Source organism: Rutilus rutilus (genome assembly GCF_951802725.1).
Source record: "Rutilus rutilus genome assembly, chromosome: 11".
Classification (NCBI taxonomy): Eukaryota; Metazoa; Chordata; class Actinopteri; order Cypriniformes; family Leuciscidae; genus Rutilus; species Rutilus rutilus.
The window spans coordinates 34,497,201-34,519,811 of record NC_140216.1 but is presented as its reverse complement, the minus strand read 5'-3'; the positions used below and the strand labels follow the sequence as shown (position 1 = coordinate 34,519,811).

The 22,611-nt window shown below is 36.9% G+C and overlaps 1 protein-coding gene across 1 annotated transcript in view; it reads left to right on the top strand.

Annotated features, from left to right (window-relative positions):
* The window catches only part of col22a1 (collagen, type XXII, alpha 1), a 59,597-nt gene that overhangs the window by 18,310 nt on the left and 18,676 nt on the right, over positions 1-22,611 (top strand). The window contains exons 9-38 of the mRNA XM_084422997.1: positions 216-332; positions 1,030-1,074; positions 1,184-1,246; positions 1,427-1,465; positions 3,977-4,030; positions 4,338-4,391; positions 4,477-4,530; positions 4,888-4,941; positions 5,598-5,642; positions 9,496-9,549; positions 9,710-9,763; positions 10,679-10,714; positions 10,795-10,824; positions 10,915-10,968; positions 11,242-11,295; positions 15,135-15,188; positions 15,698-15,751; positions 15,836-15,889; positions 16,027-16,080; positions 16,239-16,292; positions 16,379-16,423; positions 16,505-16,567; positions 16,870-16,923; positions 17,822-17,863; positions 18,104-18,136; positions 18,376-18,429; positions 19,809-19,862; positions 20,043-20,096; positions 20,177-20,230; positions 20,417-20,470. Of these exons, the coding sequence (XP_084279123.1) occupies positions 216-332; positions 1,030-1,074; positions 1,184-1,246; positions 1,427-1,465; positions 3,977-4,030; positions 4,338-4,391; positions 4,477-4,530; positions 4,888-4,941; positions 5,598-5,642; positions 9,496-9,549; positions 9,710-9,763; positions 10,679-10,714; positions 10,795-10,824; positions 10,915-10,968; positions 11,242-11,295; positions 15,135-15,188; positions 15,698-15,751; positions 15,836-15,889; positions 16,027-16,080; positions 16,239-16,292; positions 16,379-16,423; positions 16,505-16,567; positions 16,870-16,923; positions 17,822-17,863; positions 18,104-18,136; positions 18,376-18,429; positions 19,809-19,862; positions 20,043-20,096; positions 20,177-20,230; positions 20,417-20,470 (1,584 nt within the window). The remainder of the gene's footprint in view (positions 1-215; positions 333-1,029; positions 1,075-1,183; positions 1,247-1,426; positions 1,466-3,976; positions 4,031-4,337; positions 4,392-4,476; positions 4,531-4,887; positions 4,942-5,597; positions 5,643-9,495; positions 9,550-9,709; positions 9,764-10,678; positions 10,715-10,794; positions 10,825-10,914; positions 10,969-11,241; positions 11,296-15,134; positions 15,189-15,697; positions 15,752-15,835; positions 15,890-16,026; positions 16,081-16,238; positions 16,293-16,378; positions 16,424-16,504; positions 16,568-16,869; positions 16,924-17,821; positions 17,864-18,103; positions 18,137-18,375; positions 18,430-19,808; positions 19,863-20,042; positions 20,097-20,176; positions 20,231-20,416; positions 20,471-22,611) is intronic.

The window sequence follows — 22,611 nt, the reverse complement described above, 5'->3', positions numbered from 1 at the left end:
AACAGTACAAGCACTATAAAGGACTCAAGGGTCTTTGTTTTTAGTCCTTGATGAAGATGATGATGATGATGATGGGGAATATTCGTTGTCCAGTGTCCAGAATTTCATACTCATAATCTGGAGCCGCTCTGCAATCCTTTTCGTTTCCTTTTTCTTTCTTTCATAACACATTCAGTCTCTTTCCGTTTCCTCGTTCACTTTCTCTTCTCACTCAGTGTGAACAATCTTTGGCGACCGAGGCTCCCCCAGTCCCGTTGCCCACCCCAAAACCAACAAGCGCTGAGCAGAAGAAACCGGCCGCGGTCAACTGCTCCTGTCCTGCAGGGGAAAGGGTAAGACTTCCAGGTCAAAGGTCACACTGCTGAACCCCCATGTTTAACATGCAAAAAATTTGAATATTAGCCTTATGATGCTGTACAGTAACCAAAGTTATTTACAGGACATGAGAAAGAAAAGACTAAATAGACTTTAATTCTTTTCTGAAGAAATTTTAGTCATGCTAATAAGGAATATTTTATGTTCTATAAGCAAAAATCTGTACATATAGTATAGCCACAGGACTTTAAAATTAAATTAAACATTTTAATATGAGACTAGTATGATGAAATTATAATATAATAATAATAACATTTTCCCTTCTACAAGGCAAACATCTAACATAACAGATTTTTTGTACATACGAATACATAAGCATTTATTTCATATCAATTATTTGTATATATTTTTGTTTTAACCCTTAGGAATATTGTTTTTACTGAAGGACGAGTCAAAATAATTTTCTGTGTAAATCAAAAGTGTCATGGATGCTTTTATAGAAATCAGTTTGTATTGAACCTGTAACACTTCTTTAAAGACATAAGGCTGGATATCAATTTTTTGTTAAATCTGAACTTTCTTTTGTAATGCATTTAGTTCCTTTTTGTAATGCATTCATTCTATAAACTCTCTGATTTCTGACCTCCGCTTTCAAAACGTATCCCCTCATTGCTCTCTCTTTCGCTGTCTCTCTCAATCTTTCCCATCCTACAGGGTGAGACAGGTCTACCGGGTGCCACGGGGCCCAAGGGTGAAAAGGTCAAATAGTGTTTCAGTATCACAACAACTTTAATATGCTTTTGCACATCTCTGGATGCATTTCCGACGGGTTCCTCATTGGCTCTTTGCGTAAACTGTACATCTGCAGGGGGATCCTGGTCTTAAAGGGACAGAAGGACCGCCAGGGCTCAAAGGGCAGAAAGGAGAACGTGTACGACACTCATACTATCTCTTACAATGCTTCATAAAGCTTCATTAACTCTTTAGATGAACGTAATATTAGAAATGTTTACTGATTTTCACATACAAGTTTATTCGTATATGATATTGATCTGCTTCCATCTCTCTGGGCCTGGAGAATAATTGATCGGTGTTGATTGATTATTTGCAGGGCCAGGCTGTCTCTATCAAAGGTGATAGAGGAGAAAAGGTAAGGTCATGAATTTAACAGCCAAACTCCTCAAGATAGACAAAGCACAGTGAATGTTTAGTCTGTGTGTGTGTTTGTTTGTGCACGTGTGTGTTACTGTCGTTTTCATCGAAAACTTAATTCTACCCTTGATTCCGAAAAAGAACAGCAGGAAAGAAACAAATGTTGAAATTGATGCAAAAACAATACGGATACCATATTTTGAACAGCAGAATTATGGGTCCGCCAACCTCAGAGGATATGCAGAACAAGAAGCTGCGCACTGAACACCCACTCACAGCGCTTAAAACAGACAGACGGACAGACGGACAGACTCCAGGGCAGAATTACCTCAGAATAATGTCATAATTAGCTTCATCAGTCAGAGGTGATTACGGGAGAATCAGTGGCATTGGGAACAGAGCGGAAACTGACATTATTTAAACGTTTACCTGTGCTTAGTGCCATATCAGTAAATGTCCAGATTTCACTCATTTGATCTGTGAAGACTTCTCGAAAACAGTGTTATTTTGAGATTTCCACAGGAGCAAATTTAGATGCCAGCCGACGCCCACAGCTAGAAAAATGTTGCATGCTGGATTGGTCAGTGGAATTTCCTGCGGGCGACCTAGAAACGGCAAATGTGAATATTGACCCCTACTGTGCTGGAGCAGATTAACAATTACAAAAACAAACACGCTAAACAATTACCATTCCTCATAATTTATGGTTCAGAACTAATCCTTAGGTGTGCTGTTACTTTTTGACACGGCAAACAATTATTTTCTTACTCAGTGCTTTTATATTGTTTTCCAGTAATAATATCTCAACATTCTTAAAGGGATAGTTCACCCGAAAATTAAATTCTGTCATCATTTACTCAACCTCAGGTTGTTCTAAACCTGTGTGAGTTTCTTTCTTCTGTTGGATACAAAAAAATATATATATTTTAAAGAATGTTGGTAACCAGACAGTTGACGGTAGCCATTGACTTCCATAGTAAGCTGTCTGGTTACCAACATTCTTTAAAATATCTTCTATGTCAAAAGGGATGAAAAGGCAAAAAATGACCTTAATTAGATACAATAATCCCATAGACTTACACTAAAGGAGGAATTCTAGCCAAATGGGCCAGTAAGTACCTACCCAGAATACTTTAGCACCCTCATATCGACATGCTAAGACCACCTTACACAAACGTTTCTATTGTTATGCATGATTTGTGTGTGTATTTACGTGTCAGTGATTTGCACGAGTGTCCATGCGTGTATGTATGTGTGCGTTCATTCTGTGTATGTGAATCTGTGTTTGTGTAATCACGAGTATCCATGTGTTATAATGTTAGCTAGCAGCATATCGAGGAGTTGGCTGGTTAAAGTGCATGATGCCGCAAACGCATGTTTGTGTTTGAGGTGTTGTCTCTCCGTCTCTGTCTCAGTCTCTGTCTCTCTCAAACGCTGTCATGTATTGTCATCTTTCACACTGAGTTGTGCTGTGATGCAGTAGTTCAGTTGCTGACCCATGGTGCACATGCAGAAAGAAATGCTACCACATGGTGCTACGTATCGTTTACAATATTCAATGCTTAATTACACCATTTTTAATGATACTTTCAGTAATCCATATCTGGACTCTGCCCGCTATATTTTCACTGAGTTTGCTGCAATGCATTCTGGGATTTTCTTGTAAGTGCTATATTAGAAAGTGGCTAAAAGCTAACTTAGAAGGTAGCATGATTGTTACCTACCATTTGAAAGATCTTTTTGTATCGTGTACACATTTTATAGGTTGCCAGCTCTCTACGTTGTGGTTGTTTTGTTGCGTTGCTTTCTCTTGATGGTGTTTATCATTGATCGGTTGGCTTTAACTTTGAGAATAATTATAGACTATCAGGCTTGTAAGCAGCAGCGTGTGAAGTCATTTCTATAATCAGGTCATAAAAGCTTTTCTCTTGTACTATTCAACTCTCCGAATTCCAGGAGATTCCCTGGAGTGCACGAGACGTCTGAAAGGCAAGATATAATGGGAACTACTTCTTTAGGTTTCCTTAGTGGTGTTTAGTGGTTTAGTTTTGTGATTAATTGCCTTGACTAGAAAACTACACTGACTGCTGTTGGCCTCTTTTTATATTGTGATCTCACAAGACGTTCTACATAATTTATAATCCCTTACAGTATGTCTTTGTTTTGTCTATATTTGTCTATTGTCTATGTCTATATGTCTATATTCTTTGTCATGATGATGTGAATATTGCGATTATGTCTGATACTTTCAAGCAAAAACAGTTGTTGTTTTTTTGGGTGGTTTGTTGGTCATGTTTTTTGTTAAGCTCTTTTGGTTGGAAGGTCAGATTTTTCAGGTTTTCATTGGAACATTTTGAACTTTATGTAAATGAAACTAATTAGTGCTTCACATGCATTTGGCCCCATCGAAACATGTACAGCACACGCCAAAGGATGAAACGTTGTCACGTCCAGGAGTCATGTGACATCTTAGTGCAAAGCCATACTGAAATTCCATCTTTCTCCACAGGGGGACAGCGGCGAGCGCGGTGAACCTGGAGCCAGCGGAGACAAAGGACAAAGAGTAAGATACACTTGCTTTTTTCTTTCTTTTTTTTTTTCGTAAGATAAGTAAACTTTTGAATGATAACATATTTTCAGTTGAAACTGAATATTCAGCAGAAAATAATATAGACCTGGACTTGATATTGTATATTGTGTTTGGTTTGTGAATGCTGTGATATTATTGGTTAGTTTTATTTTTCCACACCCATGCAGCCTCGGTTGCATCAGCTGACGTCTAAATATTCTTAGTGATCCCATCGCAGAGAGGACTCACTGATGTGTTCATAAAAATACATAAATTTTTTTGTTTATTTGGGTGTTTTCAGGGATCAGATGGTTTGCCAGGTCTGGCTGGGAAACAAGGCGATAAGGGACAAAGAGTGAGTAAAAAATGTGAAGTTGATGGTATATTTCGACGGTGTATTGACTGTTGACCAAGCATGTCATGTTTGTGCTGATGAACAGGGTGAACAGGGAGTTGCAGGTGAAGCTGGGTTACCTGGACCTCTCGGACCAAAGGTAAAACATCACCACCTTTAGACAGAAGAGTTAGAATATGTATGATTTGATCAGTGGCAAACACAAACTTTTGCAAAGAGATTGTTATAATTCTAAAAATTATATTTTAAAATCAAACGCTGTGAAAAAATATGACCACGTTGGTCAGTCTGAACAATTGTGGATCTTACCTATAAAATCAAATCAACATCAAATTTAAAATATTGCACAAAAACATAACATAGTGTTCGATTATACAGCTCTCTACTGTCTGCCGTTATAGTCGATTTCATTGTGTTCACTGTTGAGAGTGTTTTCTTCACGTAATCTGCTCTGTGTTGCATCATCTTTAACACGATCTGACCCGTTTTAATTCAGGGTATCCAAGGTGATTCTGGTCCGCCCGGAGCACCAGGTCCTCAAGGGGTGTCTGTAAGTATGACGTGTGTATTTAAATCAGCTGCTTATACTGATGATTATGGAAGCCCTCAGAGTAAACAAATAAAAACTAACTTAAGAATTTTTTTACTTTTTCACAATTGCAACTTCATTTCTCACAAAGGAATGTTTGTATCTAACAATTGTTAATTCTTAAAGGGTTATTTCACCCAAAAATTCAAATTAAAATGTGTCATTAATTATTCACCCTCATGTCGTTCCAAACCCAGAACACAAATTAAGTTCCTCCATTGACAGCTACAGTACGCAACTACCACTTTGAAGCTTCAAAAAGTTCATAAAGAGTTTGTAAAACTTATCCATATAAGTTTAGTACAAATATTCTGAAGGGACGCTTTATATGATGAACAGATTGAATTAAGACTTTTATTCATTATTATATAATATTAGTTTATTAAAGTTTTAGTAATTTTATTTTGTGTTTTTGTGAGTTTTTTTGTATATGTCTATGTAGTTTTTATACTGTACATTTTTATTTATTTATTTTTAGTGCAGTTCTATTACAACAAGTTAAACTAAACGAAAATGTTTCAAGCAACTTTAATGATTTTATGTTTTTAGTTTTATTCAACTTTAATCACCCTGCTGTAGTGTTTGTAACATTAAGAGCATGTTGTGTTTTTCATCAGGGCGGTGCCGGAAATAAAGGAGACAAAGGATCCTCTGGAGATCGGGTAAATGATGACTGACACCTGTCAATCATAACAACTATGTTACCACAAACATCATTATAGGCTTAGTGATCTGAACCCCTTACGCTGAACTTTGGCACATAACTCGTCCTGCACTACAGACATGAATGAGTCTTAAATCATGCAGTAGATTTTTTTGCACAGCAGTCACATCGCCTTCAGAAAATGTAAAAATGTAGTTTAGTCTGTCATTGCAGAGCCTCTTTCACCCACTTCAAGGCCTGGGACAATGTTCCCGGTTGTCTTCCCCTTGTCAGCACACCTGTTTTAGTTTTGATGCTTTGTAATAACTTGGACAGAGTCCAAACTAGTCATTGTCAAAAAGCACTGTCCATTCCTGTCAGACCCAAACGCTACAGAGGGAATATTTCAGCAGTGTCCGCAGGCAGACTGATAACTCAAACAGATGTCAGAGCTGATGCAGACTCCATATATCCTGTTCTGTGGGGGCGGTGTGCAACCAGACCGTTTCACATGGTACAGCATTACCGTCATTCCACAGTCTGTCCGACGGTACACCTCCACACACACGCTGAGGTTGTTAAGACAAATTTGACTTTTCTGAAACAAACTTAGGAGTTAATGCTGAAGCAAATTTGCACCATTAATGACAGGGAACTGCAAAAGTACTGATTGTTTTCATACAGGGTAGTTTCGCCCTAAACTCACACCATTGGGTGAGCTGATGTTGCTGTATTTGACTGGTTGGGATGCCCCAGGAGTCACAGTGTTACACTTTCCAGGAAATCAGCTATTTTATTATGTTAGATATTTTAACATGGAAAAAGTACATTGGTAAAAAAATTACGCAATTTTAATGGTGAAAGACTGTGAGAATGTGACTGTAAAAACATGAATTTCCTTGCTGTATATGGTGTAGTACACTGTACTGTAGTACATCAAACAGGACATTTCATTGTAAAATTTAAATTAAATTTACAGTTTTTGGAAAAAGTCAACCTATGAAAAACCATAACCAGTGAAAAACCATAAATTGACATTCCCAATCCCTTAATTCCCTGTGACACCTTACATGTGATGTTTTTTATTCATTTAAATAATTGTTTCTTCCTATTTTCTTTGGTTATCAGTTAATCGTTTGTTATTTGTTATACAGTACATTAGGATTTTGTAACATCTTGTCTTGTTAATTGCTTTTAGTGCATTATTTAAATGTCATGCCTGTTACCATGATGGTGTTTTGTGTCTGTGCGACACTGTGCGCCTTTTATCAGTATTATATCAGTTTGTGGAAAAAGCTATTTTTGATTAACTTTGATTCTACATGTGGCTTTTGCATTGGCAAAACATTTTTTTGTGCATTAAAGGGATAGTTCACCCAAAAATGAAACTTTTTTTGTTACTTATTCACCCTCAAGTTGTTCCATACCTGTATGAATTTGTTTCTTCTTTTTAACACAAAAGAAGATATTTTGATGAATGTTGGTAACCAGACCCCATTGACTTTCATAGTATATATATATAATTATTTCCTACTATGGAAGTCAATGGGTGCCGTTAACTGTCTGGTTACCAACATTCTTCAAAATATCTTCATTTGTGTTCAACAGAAGAAAGAAATACATACAGGTTTGGAACAACATGAGGGTCAGTAAGTAATGAAAAAAGGTTCATTTTTGGGTGAATTATCCCTTTAATGGGTTGGTTTGTTATCATTGTATCAGTTAATGAAATACACTTTTTTTTATACATTTTTTTACTGAAAGTTAGTAAAACCTAAATGTTGCTAACATATTTTTAACAGTTAAGTTCTGGCTACCATAGCTGCCTTTTTTTTTTTTTTTTTACTGTAAATTTCACTGATTTTATTATTATTATTTTATAGTGTACACATTTCAGCTTTAAAGGGATACTCCACTTTTTTTGGAAACAGGCTCATTTTACAACTCCCCCAGAGTTAAACAGTTGAGTTTTACCGTTTTCGAATCCATTCAGCCGATCTCCGGGTCTGGCAGTACCACTTTTAGCATAGCTTAGCATAGATCATTGAATCGGACATGACCATTAGCATCTCTCTCAAAAAAATGACCAAAGAGTTTAGATATTTTTCCTATTTAAAACTTGACTCTTCTGTAGTTACATCGTGTACTAAGACCGACAGAAAATGTAAAGTTGCGATTTTCTAGGCTGATATAGCTAGGAACTATACTCTCATTCCTGCGTAATAATCAAGAAACTTTGCTCAATGATCTATGCTAAGCTATGCTAAAAGTGGTACCGCCAGATCCGGAGTTCGGCTGAATGGATTCGAAAACGGTAAAACTCAACTGTTTAACTCTGGGGGAGTTGTAAAATGAGCCTATTTCCAAAAAAAGTATCCCTTTAACCAGCTTAGTTTGCCTTGGTAGGCAAAAATGCATTACTTTTAAAGATAAATACTGGTAATCCAATGCAAATGGAGCAAATATAGGAATATTTTTAGAACTAATGCAACAGGAAATATCAGATTATACTTTTGCGAGAATGGTTTAACTTTTGAACTGAAATGGCCTTGAACTCAAAATAAATACATCATACAAACTCATTTACCATCTGTTATATTTCCTGAATTCCTGAGCTGAAATAGCAGGCTCTGTGTAGTGTGTATTACACATGTTTTTCAAGAGCTTGTCATTTTATACTCATTTCCTGCTGCCGTTGTCTGTATAAAAAAAAAAAAAAAAAAAAACCTGTCTAGACAAATATACAGTGCTATGCATAAGTTTAGGCAACCATGCTAAAGTTGACTAAAAAGAGGAATAAAAAATCATATTTTGCAAATTTAACTTAATGCCTTATTTTAAAAAATTAGGAAAAATCCAACCTTTAAGGACACCAATTTTCTTTGTGAATGAATAATGTATCGTAAATAAATAAATGTTCTTCCTTAAAAAACAGGGTGCATAAGTTTGGGCACCACTATGTTAAATTCCCATAGAGGCAGGCAGATTTTTATTTTTAAGTATTTTTTTTTTTTTTTTTTTTAGGATACTATGCATCCTGATAAAGTTCCCTTGGCCTTTGGAATTAAAATAGCCCCACATCATCACATAGCCTTCACCATACCTAGAGATTGGCATGATTTTATTTCAGTTAGCCTAATAGCTAGTTTGATTTGCATTGAGAGAAACTTATGCACCCTGTTTTTTAAGGAAGAACATTTATTTATTTACGATACATTATTCATTCACAAAGAAAATTGGTGTCCTTAAAGGTTGGATTTTTCCTAATTTTTTAAAATAAGGCATTAAGTTAAATTTGCAAAATATGATTTTTTATTCCTCTTTTTAGTCAACTTTAGCATGGTTGCCTAAACTTATGCATAGCACTGTAAGTAGTTTAATGTTAAAGGAGTCGTTCAGCCTCGCTTCATTCCAAACCTAAATGTTGTTTGTGAGACAAACACGTATAAATTAGGGAAAAGAAATAAAGACCATGGATGTGACACTAAACAAATTTCAGAACAAATTGCGTGCTGTTAAAATTATAGTCATTTACCAAGACAATATCATGAAATTAGCATTGTGAAATTGTAAGCAAAATATAGCACACACTATTTTATATTACTTATACACTACTGTTCAAATGTTTGGGGTCGGTCATTTTCTTAATTTTTTTTAAAGAATTCAAATTATCAAGATTTATTTTATCAACAATACAATAAGAACAGTAATATTGTCAAATGTTATCAAAAATTAAAATGACTTTTCTATTTTAATATATTTTAACTGTAATTTATTTAAAAAATGGACCGACCCTAAACTTTTGACTGGTGTATATATTTTTATGACAGAATTTTCCATTCAATGATGTCTGACTTTCGAATGTTGTTTAGGGCGAACCAGGTTTAGACGGGTTTCCAGGTAAACCAGGTCTTCCAGGAAAAGAAGTAAGTGTTCAGAGGATTCTGTAATGTATATAATTTGTCATGTACCATTTTGCTCAGCATACCGTGTGCTCTGGATGTTGAAGATATTAATGTGAGCTTGTGTCAAGCATTGCTATATGTTTGAACTAAATGACTTCATGCTCTTTTTCTCTAAAATCAGGGTGTCAGGGGGCTGAGTGGCGCTCCTGGATCAAATGGAGTCAAAGGAGAAAAGGTATGGACACTTTTGGGGGGGGGGGGGGGGGGGGGGGGGGGGGGGAATGATGGTTTCTTTGCTTTTAAAGATCTGGGCAAGTCTTTTATTCATCCTCAAGTTGCTCCAAAACCCATATGACTTAAAGTTAAGTCTCATTTTCAAAGTCATTTGTGACCCTGGACCACAAAACCAGTCACATGGGTAAATTTTTTGCAATTGAGATTTATACATCACGTGAAAGCTGAATAAATAGCTTTCCATTGATGCATGGTTTGTTAGGATAGGACAATATTTGGCTGAGATACAACTATTTGAACATCTGGAATCTGAATGTGCAAAAAATTTGAAACATTGAGAAAATCGCCTTTAAATTGCTGCATTCACTCACACAAATAAATCTTTTATATATTTACGGTAAGAAATTTACAAAATATCTTCATGGAACATGATCTTTACTTAATATCCTCATGATTTTTGGCATAAAAGAAAAATCTATAATTTTGACCCATTTGTTGGCTATTGCCACAAATATACCCGTGCGACTGGTTTTGTCATCCAGGTTCACATTTTTCATTTCTTTGGTAGTTGAAGATGCACCCAGATATATTTAACTCTTCCCTTTTTCACATAAAATGCCAAAACACATCCAGTAAATCTTTCTTGGAAAATTATAGTTTTGTATGATATTCTCACGCTCATCCACAAAGACACCCATTCAAATATGCAACCAGTCTGTGTCATTTAATCTCACACACACTTTCATGTACTTATTCCCAAAGGAAATGACAAAAATGTCAGACGTTGCAGCTTGCAGTATAGACAGTTTAACTCAGAATATCAAATCACTGTTTGTGGGATTTCAACCAGCATTGAATAAATCTCTTGCTTAAACCATCCAAATGTTGCTTCATAATCTCTGTGTTTGTTTGATAGGGTGAACAAGGTCCTGCTGGAATACCTGGCGATGCAGTAAGACAGTTGATTCATAACTGAACGATTTTACGTTGTAAAACAGCTGCATTAAGTTGCTCATCTGTGTTTTTCCTCAGTTTCAGTTGGCAGGACTCAAAGGGGAGACTGTAAGTGTAAAATCTCTTTAGAAGAGGAGTCTACCTTTGCTTCTTCAGAGTATTCTCTAAACTGTGTGTGTGTGTGTGTGTGGTTTTCAGGGCATCCCGGGAGAGAGAGGACTCCCAGGAGCTGACGGCCCCCCTGGACCTCCTGTAAGATATATTTTGTAATGTAATGCTGTTTCAAACTAATTTTAATTTTAAAGTTACGTATTGGAGAAGAAAAGTAAAGTTAGTTCTGAGAAAAGCTCCTGATTGTAGATGATGCTTGATATTTTAGATCTAATGCAATGACATTCAGACGTTTTACATAATAATTTTTGAGATCACTGTACATTATATTCATGGTCTGTTTATGAAAAAAAGCAGCATTCTTGTGCACTTCATTGTTTTTAATTAGCCTATTGTTCATGTTGTTTTTCTCAGGGCCCCCCTGGACCTCCAGGTTTGCCCGGTGAGATGGGTGAGAACGGACAAAGGGTAGGACATTTAAATTTGATTGTAATAATCCATCTCGGCTGCTTTTAACGGAGATGTGAGTTGTTCTTGAACCTGATCTGGGGTAACCATAGAGACTGGCTGGAAACTGTGAATCTCAGTTCATGTTGTGGTATTTTTGAGTGCTCTGTGGGGTCAGATTAAAGCGAGGAGCTTGTTAGGAAGAGAGACAGGAGATGTACAAATGCTCTCAGATGATCTCAAACTGATGAGATGACTGCATCATTAAAATGTTCTCAGGGTACTTGGAAAACATTGTTTCTTGTCAAAAATAATAACAGCATTTGGATAACAGCTCCAAAAAATGAAAAACAAGCAAACAGAACAAGGTTTTTGTGCATTTAAATGAAAATTCTGTCATCATTTACTGACCCTTATGTTGTCCCAAATCAGTATAACTAACTTTCTTCTGGAGAGCACAAAAGAAGATATTTTAATGAATGTTGGTAACCAGACAGTATTTGGTCCCAGTATTTGGAAGTCAATGGGTGCCGTCAACTGTCTGGTTACCGACATTCTTCAAAATATCTTCTTTTGTGTTCAACAAAAGAAAGAAACTCATACAGGTTTGGAACAACTTAAGGGTGAGTAAATGACAGAATTGTTTTATTTTTGGGTGAACTATCCCTTTAACTAAAATCAAGCGTAGTGTCAGTTCTGGCAGGTCACAACAGTCAAGCTCGCATCAGCTGATCCACAGGAATATGACACCTATCACAGCATTCCTATATAAGGTCCATTCAGTATCATCAGCAGCTTTATCGTGTTGCTCAGGAGCAGATTACCCTCCTCCATCCCCAGCTCCTCCTTTCATCCAGTCAGGATTTGGCCTTCTGATATTCCTCTTCGAATCAGATGAATTTTTCTTGAATTGTGTTGTAAATTAAACTATTGAACATTAATGATATCTTCAATACATTCATGTTGGTTCTATTCTGGGCAAGAACTCCCTGCCCATCCGTGCAGCCTAGCAGGGATAACAGCAGGGAGAGCAGAGATAACAGGGCAGTAAGTTATCATATTAGATACGTACATTTCTAAGGCCTCTACATTATCAGCATGATCAAAACTGGAAAAACCTGTCAGACAATCCACATGCCTTTTGCTGTGAAATCTTTAATGATTTTTATAAAGTAAGTTTACATTAGAATAACTTTTATATTTTTTGTAATATTTCAAGATGAACACTTACTGTACTGAAGCAACTTGCTTATCAATGCTTCATTTTTAAAAAATGGGACTGAATAAAAAATAAATAAAGGTGTTTTATAAGAGTTTTCTTGAGTATGAGCTCCATATTCTCTTATATGAGCCACAAAAGCCTGATGTATCAAATGATACTCATAAAGCACATATGCAAACTTTTATTATATATTCTTTATATTTTATTTAAAGTTTCAACAAACAAAAAATATATTTTTCTGAGTATTATTTTATATGTCAGTTGAAGTACTAATATTACTAACTGAAAAACTACAACTGACATTAAAATAAACTAAAAATATTTAGTTTAGAAATATAAAAGATATATATATATAAATATATATAAAAAAAAAAGTTAAATCAAAATATTAATAACTGTAATAGTATATAAATCTGCCCATTTCATATTTACCACATGAAGACTGGCCAGTGAAGGCATTGGTTCTCGATTTTCAGTGAATGTCCTGCTGTAAAAACCTACTTACAGGGATAGTTCACCCAATTAAAAATTTAAATTAGCCCATGATTTACTCACCCTCCTCAAGTCATCCTAGGTGTAAATTACATTCTTCTTTCAGCCGAATACAATCGGAGTTATATAAAAAAAATGTGCTGGCTCTTCCAAGCTTTATAATGGCAGTAAATGGCCGTTTCTGTTTATAAAGTCCATAAAAGTGCATCTACCCATCATAAAAGTGCTCCACGCGGCTCTGGGGGATTAATAAAGGCCTTCTGAAGCGAAGCGATGCGTTTGTGTAAGATAAATATCTATATTTAAAACATTATAAAGTAAAATAACTAGCTTTCGGCCATAAATTATAAAGCTTGGAAGAGCCAGGACATTTTTTAATATAACTCTGATTGTATCCGAGTGATGAAGAATACGTAAGAATGACATATACACCTAGGATGACTTGAGGAGGGTGAGTAAATCATGGGCTAAACTATCCCTTTAATCCACCTAAATCTGGTCTGCTGGTTCTAAGATGGTTTCCCAGCCTCACCAAGCTGTTATATAGCTGGTCAACTATTTGAAAAGTGCCACTAGACCAGCTAGAACCGGTAGACACAAAGCCATTGTGTGCACATTGCCTACTTTTGATGCTTTTTGTCCTTGCAAATTTGAATTTCTAGGTGCGCAGTTCCTTGCTCAGTGTTGTATCTCAGCAGGGTTTGCAGGTGTTCTGAGTGTAGCCCAAGTTCTCTCTGTCCCAGTGGGAAACACAGGCTTTCAGAAGCTTTTATATGGGGCATCTAACACAGATCTCACACACAGCACAGAAACACAGCGGGTGGCGCTTGAGTGAATGATTCACAACTGTAGGGAGCCCTGAGTTAGACATTAAAAGAGTTCCTATCCCTCTATTTTAAGCTCTTATTGCTGTAATACCTTCAAACTACTTTTCCTTGCCTTACGTGCGAGCAGCAGGGGATGCTAACGTGTTAGCAAGAGTTAGCATGTTCTGCCATGTCAGTGATTGAACAAATATGAAAGTGAGGAAGAGAAATGTACGGTCTGCTTCTATACCACCTATTAAAACTCTTAATCAATATTGTATTTTTGTGGCTTTTAGTCCATGTCTAAAAGCAATGAGGCTATCTATATGCTAGCATACGTAAACAACAGCAATATTTCAGCCCTACCTGATACCGACTGCTAGCAATAGCTGGTAGCAAATCATGGTCTGTTACTGTGACAATAAATAAAGGCTGTTGGCTATAAAGGAAAGTATGAGCCCTTCTATATGTCCCAACCTAACATCCTGTTTCATTTGGAAATAAAACCTTGCTCACTGGGTCTTTAGTATTTTTGTTTGTTCTATTGCCATTTTTCTAATTTCTATTTAATATAGAATATACTCAGGCTGACAGCTAACGGAACATTGTCATAAGTGTAAATCAAGAGCCATTTCCAGTTTGTCCATGAGAGGGCAGAACAACCCTTGTTATGTGCCTGTAATTAATGGAAAGTTACATTAGAGTAATTATAGATGCCAGATAGAAGACATGAACTCTACCTGACCTTTTTTTTTATTATAATAATGCAAGGAAAAATAAAACTGTAAAAGGTCAGGTAGAGTTCAGACATTTTGACATTTCCATAACAAAGTTAATATCAATTAAAACACAAAAATGGCACACTAAGAGAAATCAAATGCCTGAAAGGGATAGGTCACTCACCCTCATGTCGTTCCAAACCCGTAAGACTTTCGTTCATCTTCAGAACACAAATGAAGATCTTTTTGATTAAATCTGAGAGCTTTTTGTCCCTCCATTGACAGCTATGCAACTGACACTTTGATGCTTAAAACAATTCATAAAGAGATCATAAAACTAATCCATTTTTGATTTGAGTGATTTAGTCCAAATTTTCTGAAGAGACTCAATGATTTATCTGATGAACAGATTTCATTTAGGTAAAAAAGATGGATAACTGACTCAGAAAAAGGATATAGTTTGAATAAAAAAAGTCCTATGCCTTATATTATATTATCAATCAGACCAATATTGATTAAAAAGGCTAATTACAGCTGATTTATTATTTTATTTTATAAATATATATCTCTCATATTTATTTTCATTTCAAGCTCATGAGACACTGTCTTCTGTTTCTCTAGGGTAAAAAGGGGGATGCAGGATTGCCGGGAGTTGATGGTCTTCCAGGACCTCCTGTAAGAACCACCAGAACATTCAGTCTTAGTCTGAGCAGAGCTCTTTGCCCTTTATTTTTCATGGTTGCATTTTGGGTTTGTTTTTAGACTATGTTCAGAATGAAATACTACTGCTACTGCATAGCCTAGTACGGATAAAAAGTAAATGTTTTGACTAATAATAGTTCACTTACGTATTTCACATGTACAGAAAATAGTATAGAGTTCATACTACAGAAATAGTATGAGTATTATGATTAGATTATGTCTTAAAAACATCTAAAGTCTTTTTAGAGTAACAGTGACCTCTAGTGGTTATTAGAGGAATAAACATTCAGATTAAAAGACAAAACACGTTTTCGTAAAGTTACGTGGAGTGATGATCATGTAAATCATGCAAGTAATGACCACATAATATTGTAAAAAAATAAATAAAAAAAATTGGTAGGGAGTATGCATTTAATACAAAAATCTATTAAAACGCAATTGAATTTCTAATGTAACTTTCCAAGTTTTATTTTTGTTTTTAGGGTCCTCAGGGGCCTCCTGGACTTGGTGGCAGCCCTGGACAGACGGGACTTCCAGTAAATTTACATACACCAAAATAATATGTCACAGCCACAGAATAGTATACAGATGATATTAAATTGATCTGTTTGTTCTCACAGGGATTACCCGGTGAAATCGGATTCCCAGGAAAACTAGGAGAAGCAGGAAAACCAGTGAGTCGCTGTGACTTTACCCTGAGAACTCAAGCATACTGTCCACACTTCAACAATCTGTTACCTTATTAACGGAACACTCATTTGTAGTGTGGAAAAACTTGAAATAATGATTTTAATGGTAATTATTTTTTCAGGGTCTGCCAGGAAAAGATGGATTGGATGGTTTCCCTGGAAACGACGGCGAGAAGGTTAGAACTGTTTTAATGAGGCAAACTGTGAACTCAGTTCTCTGGAGGCAGAACTTCATCATTTATACACTCGTCAAAGGCCAGATCTGGGTTTTGACCTTTTCATTTGTGTTTTTTGTTGCACTACAGTTTTTGTCATTATTTCGCATTTCCATTAGGGGCAACGAGGAGAACCCGGACAGGACGGTTTCCCTGGTAAACCGGGATCGAAGGTAAAGGGTGGTTTGTGGACTAGTGGTTTAAGATCTGGGTTGGAAATCCATTTTTTATCACTAATGCTACTTTGTCTTTCTCTCAGGGAGATGAAGGCCCTCCAGGACCCCGAGGACCTGCTGGTGAACGGGTGAGGAAAGCAAAACTTAAATGGGTTTTGAGAATGTCTTGGCAAAAGCACATATGAATCGGCTGTCTTGTTCTGTCTCAGGGAGAGCCTGGTTTGGCTGGGCAGGTCGGCCCAATGGGACCCAAAGGAGAGAGAGGAGGCCAAGTAAGACTGAACTATATGGACATTTGTTTGAATCAAATTATCTCTCTGCTCTCTTGATGGTTTGAGGTCAGAATCAGGTTTTTCTTTGATTAACAGAATCAATAGATATTGATTTGTTAAAATATCAGGATCTACTGTAGAAAAACTCTACTGTGAGAACCATCATCTATTCACTTCTCATAAGACATGTTCAGACTATATTTCAGCACAAAGATGGTGAGACAAATATAAAAAATGAGTCTTGTTAATGTCAATTTGAGTCATGCGTTTGCCAGATCTTCATCCCTCTGTCTGTCTTGTAGGGGGAGAGAGGGAAAGATGGACTTACTGGCTTGAAAGGAGACAAAGGAGACAAGGTGAGAAGCAACAATACTGCTGGAAGTGTAGTATAGGTTAGGAGCTATTACGTTTTTTTTTTTTTTTTTTTAAGAAATTAATACTTTTATTCAGCAAGAATGTGTTAAATTGATGAAAAGAGACAAAAATACATTTACAAAAGATTTCAATTTCAAATAAATGCTGCTATTTTGAACTTTGTATTCATCAAAGAGTCCTGACTGTTTTCATCACTGATAATATTAAGAAATACTATCAAAGTTTCTTGAGCAGCAAATCATCATATTAGAATGATTTCTGAAGGATCATGTGACACTGAAGACTGGAGGAATGATGCTGAAAATTCAGCTTTTCATCTCAGGAATAAATTACTTTTTTAAATATATTCAAGTGGAAAACTTGAAAAATTTTGAAATGTAATAATATTTCACAATTCTACTGTTTTTACTGTATTTTTAATCAAATAAATGCAGCTTTAGTGAGCAGAAGAGACTTCTTTTAAAAACATTAAAACAACTTTTGAATGGTAGTGTATTTAGTTCATTCATAGTTTTGATGACTTGAAATGTCATTAGGTGACACAACAGGCTTACAGAGGACCGTTTTTACATACACATTTACATTTATGCATTTGGCAGACGCTTTTATCCAAAGCGACTTACATTGCGTTTCAAGGTCCACATTTACATTCTTATCAGTTCTTGCTTTCCCTGGGAATCGAACCCATGACCATGGCGTCGCAAGCGCCAACACTCTACTGTTTGAGCTGCAGGAAGGCATTTTTGAGCACGTGTTGCTGTAGATTTCACACATGTCAGTGATGGTCTCCTGAGGGCATGAGGTTGTTAATGAGATCATTACCATGCTGACAGGATGAGGATATAACTTCTCTCTGTGACTGTTTTTCATTCATTACAGGGTGAGGTGGGCCCCAGGGGTCCGGCCGGGGTCCCAGGCAATGTGAGTACAGTTGATACTTGACATATTGCATACAAATATAACCATATGAATATACGTTTACAGATGATATAAGTAATCATCTGGTTTCTGATGTGTAATACATCAGATGAATAAATGAGAATAGACTTGACAGTTATGAGATCTCTTGCTCAAGGTTTTAATATTTAATCATGTACTGATTCAGCTGATGAATGTGGCTCTTAATTCATAGTATTTCTGATGTGTTTTTATTTTCTGTAGGTGGCCAATGTGATTCCTGAACCTGGCGAACCAGTAAGTTATCGGTTTTGTCTTGATTTTGAGCATATATAATAGATATTTTGAGTATATCTATTAATAAACTTATTTAAGTGTGTTTGTGCTGTCTGTCTTTACACTGAACGATATTTTGATATATTTTAATTGATGCAGTCATTTTTAAGTTGAAATACTTTCAGGGGCCACTGTATCATATAATAAACCACATATTTTGCCTGTTTTACATTCACATTTTAAATTTCCCTGATCTTTAGGGCAAGCCGGGAGAGAAGGGAGAGAAAGGAGATCAAGGAAAGCCAGGCGAGATGGTGAGCTTTCCAACACTTCCAGAATCATTAAATGTAATAAAGTATCATCTCACGAGGGCAGTAGAGAGTCAGGTTTGGTTGTACTAGTCTCTTGTGCGTCTGAATATGATTTCATTTACAGAATCACTTTACTGTGACTAGTGCATTCATAATGCAGACATAATAAAGTCTGCTGTCAGTTTGAGGAATCATGAGGCAAATATACTTGAAAAAGAACAGCTAAATATGTGCATTTCATTTCTGAGAACAGTCACCTGAAGTGTTTCACGCATTATTTGACAATAGATATTAAGGGATTCCGTTGCATAAAGGAATATTAATAAACATGAAGGTCAGGGGCGTTGCATCCCATCAGCTGATATCATGTAGCTCTGTGTGCTCACGTTAAAACCACCATTCTGCTACAGGACACCATTTGCTATAGTTTTAGCACCTGATAATATTTCAAAACAGGTGAAGGTGCCTTTTTGCCACGAGCTATTAATAAAGCAGATCCTGGGCATCTATTCACAGATCAGTGCTACTGGATTTTACTGTAGCTGTTTAAAAGTTTTGACTTCTCCAAGATGAGCTTTTCTGCATACTCAATCTCTTGACTAATTAATATTAAAATATCAAATAAAGAAAATAAGCAAATAAAGTCTAAAAGGCTGAACAACTCAAGCACATCTTTACAGGACATCAGTTTTTAAATATCAAAGTGAAAGTTTGGCTGATGAATATAATCAGGTCACATAACCAAACCGTCTAGGAAGATTAGTGTTGGCCAATTAATATTTATGTGGTCATATTGACATCATGACTGGCTCATCTTCCGCCCTCCCACTCTAACACTAATGATGTCAGTTAATGCTTTATAATTAATATATAATATATATATATATATATATATATATATATATATATATATATATATATATATATATATATATATAAAAAATCATATTTCTGTAGCTGAACTCATGAAAGCTCTCTCTGTCATGCTCTCATCTATTAAAATAGCCCAGACACCAAGCGGTGCATCATTTACAGAAACACAGACAAGCTTGTTACGATGATGTATCTGCTCTCACCTGAATGTATTAGTGTGAAATGAGAAATCTCTGTTGAATTACTGCAGTTCTCTCTAGTCAGGCCAAATGCAATCATTTCTGTCCGAGAAAGTGCCCTGACGTCATCTTAAAAGAGAGCCAGGTTTCATTTCTGGAGTGCAGAGTAAACTTTATGAGATTTCAAAGTCACCATGGCTGGATAAACTAAAAGTATATTAAAACATTCACATTCAATTACACATTACACACTTTGAGGATATTATGGCTTAAATTCAGACTTGTTACTAAAATGAATCTGATAACCTTCACAATCTCTAATATCCCCAGGGTCAAAGAGGACTTCCTGGAGAGCAGGGATTCAGAGGACATTCAGGACCTGCGGTAAACCTTTATGAAACATCTGCGCTGCTTTCATTCACATCAGACAAACTACTGAATATGATGATAATTGCTCATCCTTAACCTTCATACTCCAGTCATACCTGTGAAAATGTCAGTGATTTTTAGAGAAATGGAGATGTTTCTTCTGTCTTGATGTCTTCCTCCTGTTGGTGTGAACAGGGCCCTAAGGGTGACGCTGGTGATAAAGGAGAATCAGGGAGAAACGGAGACCCAGTGAGTTTGTCTTCTTTTCACACGTTTTTGTTTTGTTTGTTTCCTGAACTTTTCACTGTCACACTTTTCACTTTCTTTAGGGTCCGCCCGGATTGATGGGCCCTCAGGGGCTCCGAGGGCTGCCAGGCAATGTGGTGCGTTCTTAAATAAATTCTTGCCTTTTTTGACATCCAAAATACAAGATCCATTTTAGGAAACGTACAATTTGTGTCAAATGTGTAAATGCATATGGTGTCATATGGTTATAATTTTTCTGTTAGTGATCTCTTTGAAAAAATGTACTTTTGCAAGTGTAAACATCTTGTCTGTGTATTTTTCAGGGTATTCCAGGCAGCATCGGTCCACCTGGTATTGCTGGACAGAGAGGAGAGAAGGTACAGAAATGAAATATTCAACTAATAAAAAATTGATATATATATGTGTATATATACACTGATGAGCCAAAACATTATGACCAGTCACAGGTGAAGCGAATATTATTGATCATCTCCTAACAAGGCCATATATTAAGGTCTGGGTAGATAGTTCTCGTAATCAGTGTGTTGGATGCGGGAGAAATGGGCAGGAATAAAGATCTGAGTGACTTTGACAAGGACATCTCTGAAACGGCAAGGCTTGTGTGTCGCTCCCGGTCAGCAGTGCTGAGAATATACCAACAGTGATCTGAGGAGGAACAAACCACAAACTGGTAACGGTGTTGGACGCCCAAGGCTCATCGATGCACGAGGGCAATGAAGGCCGTCCCGTCTGGTCTGAGCCAGCAGAAGGTCTACTGTGGCACAAATCACACAAAATTTGGGGTGTTTTCACACCTGTAGATCTTGTTTTTTTTTTCGAAACAGAGACTTAATTTGTTACAATGCTGCATTTTCTTCTTAATTCAGTTCGCTTTCACAAGGCAACCTTTAAAAGTGTACTAAAATGTGTTCACGCAAGTCACATGCGAGTACAACTGTCCTCTTATGAGTCAGAGTTTCCTCTGCGTCATCCATCAAGATGATTGACAAGCTTATTGTGGCTATAGACACACGCAAACACTAGAAAAATGTTAGAATGCAGCTAGAACAGGAATCAAGGCTTCATGAAACAGCATTCTCGCACGGAGAAGCGCAATTACACAACATTAAGATGAAGATGTGCTTTTTAGGTTTTCAACTGTGATAACTAATGTGCTCACTCACAGAATCAAACACTACTGCTATTTATATAGCACATATCCCGTTATGAATTATAATACCATTTGGTTCATTGGTCCGTTAAAGGGATACTTCAGGATTTAGCATTAAGCTTTGTATTAGTAGAAAACCTGTAGTATTTTCGAATTACCGTGCTTTCCACCCTCATATCCCCCTGAGACGAGAGATTTATGTATTTTTTGTCTGGAAAAAAACTTTTTGGCCAGAGGCTAAAGACTACAGCCAGTAGGAGGCTGTCCCGCATGTTTTCAACCCGCCCATAGAGGGTGGGATATCACTTACAGAATGTACACATAGTGTCAGCCATCTTTTTTTGGAAGCTAAGCTAGCAGGCTCTTGTTCTGTGGAGAAAGCTGAGTAGTAGGGGTTACCATCCTCTTTTTCCCGGACATTTCCGGCCGTCGAGATCGTCCAAAATGTCCAGGATTCGTCGCTATTCATTGTTTACATGCGCACCTTTTGTTTCAATCTAGCTGAATTCATTCCGATTGGTGAATCTGAATGTAGTGTTTACATGCACATCAACTGATCACTTGTTTAGCGTTCGTTTTAACGTTGCTAAGAAAATTCCCGCTCCTCCGTGAGAGATACGAGACCGGTGCGTCTCAGTAATCACGCCACCGGCCTCGCGCCGTTCTCCCGCGCCCCTCAGTCTCGTCCTGCTCGCCACAGTAAACATAATGAATGGCGACTGTAAAACACAAAAGCCGAATCCCGGACATTTTGGGTGATCTCGAAATCCTGGGCAGACTCACAGAGACTCACTAGTAGCCTAGCCTTGTTGTTTTCAACTGCGCTCTCTTACCGGTAGGCGTGGCTTGGGCGTGGCCTCCTAGGGCAGCGAAGCAAGTGCATTCTGGGAGTTGTTGTCTTTCATCCACATAAGCCAAAAATAAATTTTCTGGCTTTTCTCAGTCTAGAAAGCTCCAAATTCAAAAATAATTTCACATTTCTTCTACATAAATGACCCATTTTAAATACACATTCATCTTTCCAGAGGTAAAGTATCCCTTTAAGTCGGATTAAAGTCGGATTTCACACCTCAAGCGAACCACCCCAGAGTACAGGCGATCTCAGAGCGATTATTTTGGTGTGGATCCGAGTGCGATTGCCGTGTTCACATATGCCTAAGCGAACCAAGGGAGAAAACAGGCCAGGTTTCGAAACGTGTGAAAGCAATGATGGTTATGGAAGGAATGCATCATAACACACAGTGCATTACACTATGCTGCGTATGAGGCTGAGTGGCCACAGACAATCAGAGTGCCTTCCATGACCCCTGTCTACTGTCAAAAACGCCTGCAATGGGCGGACATGAG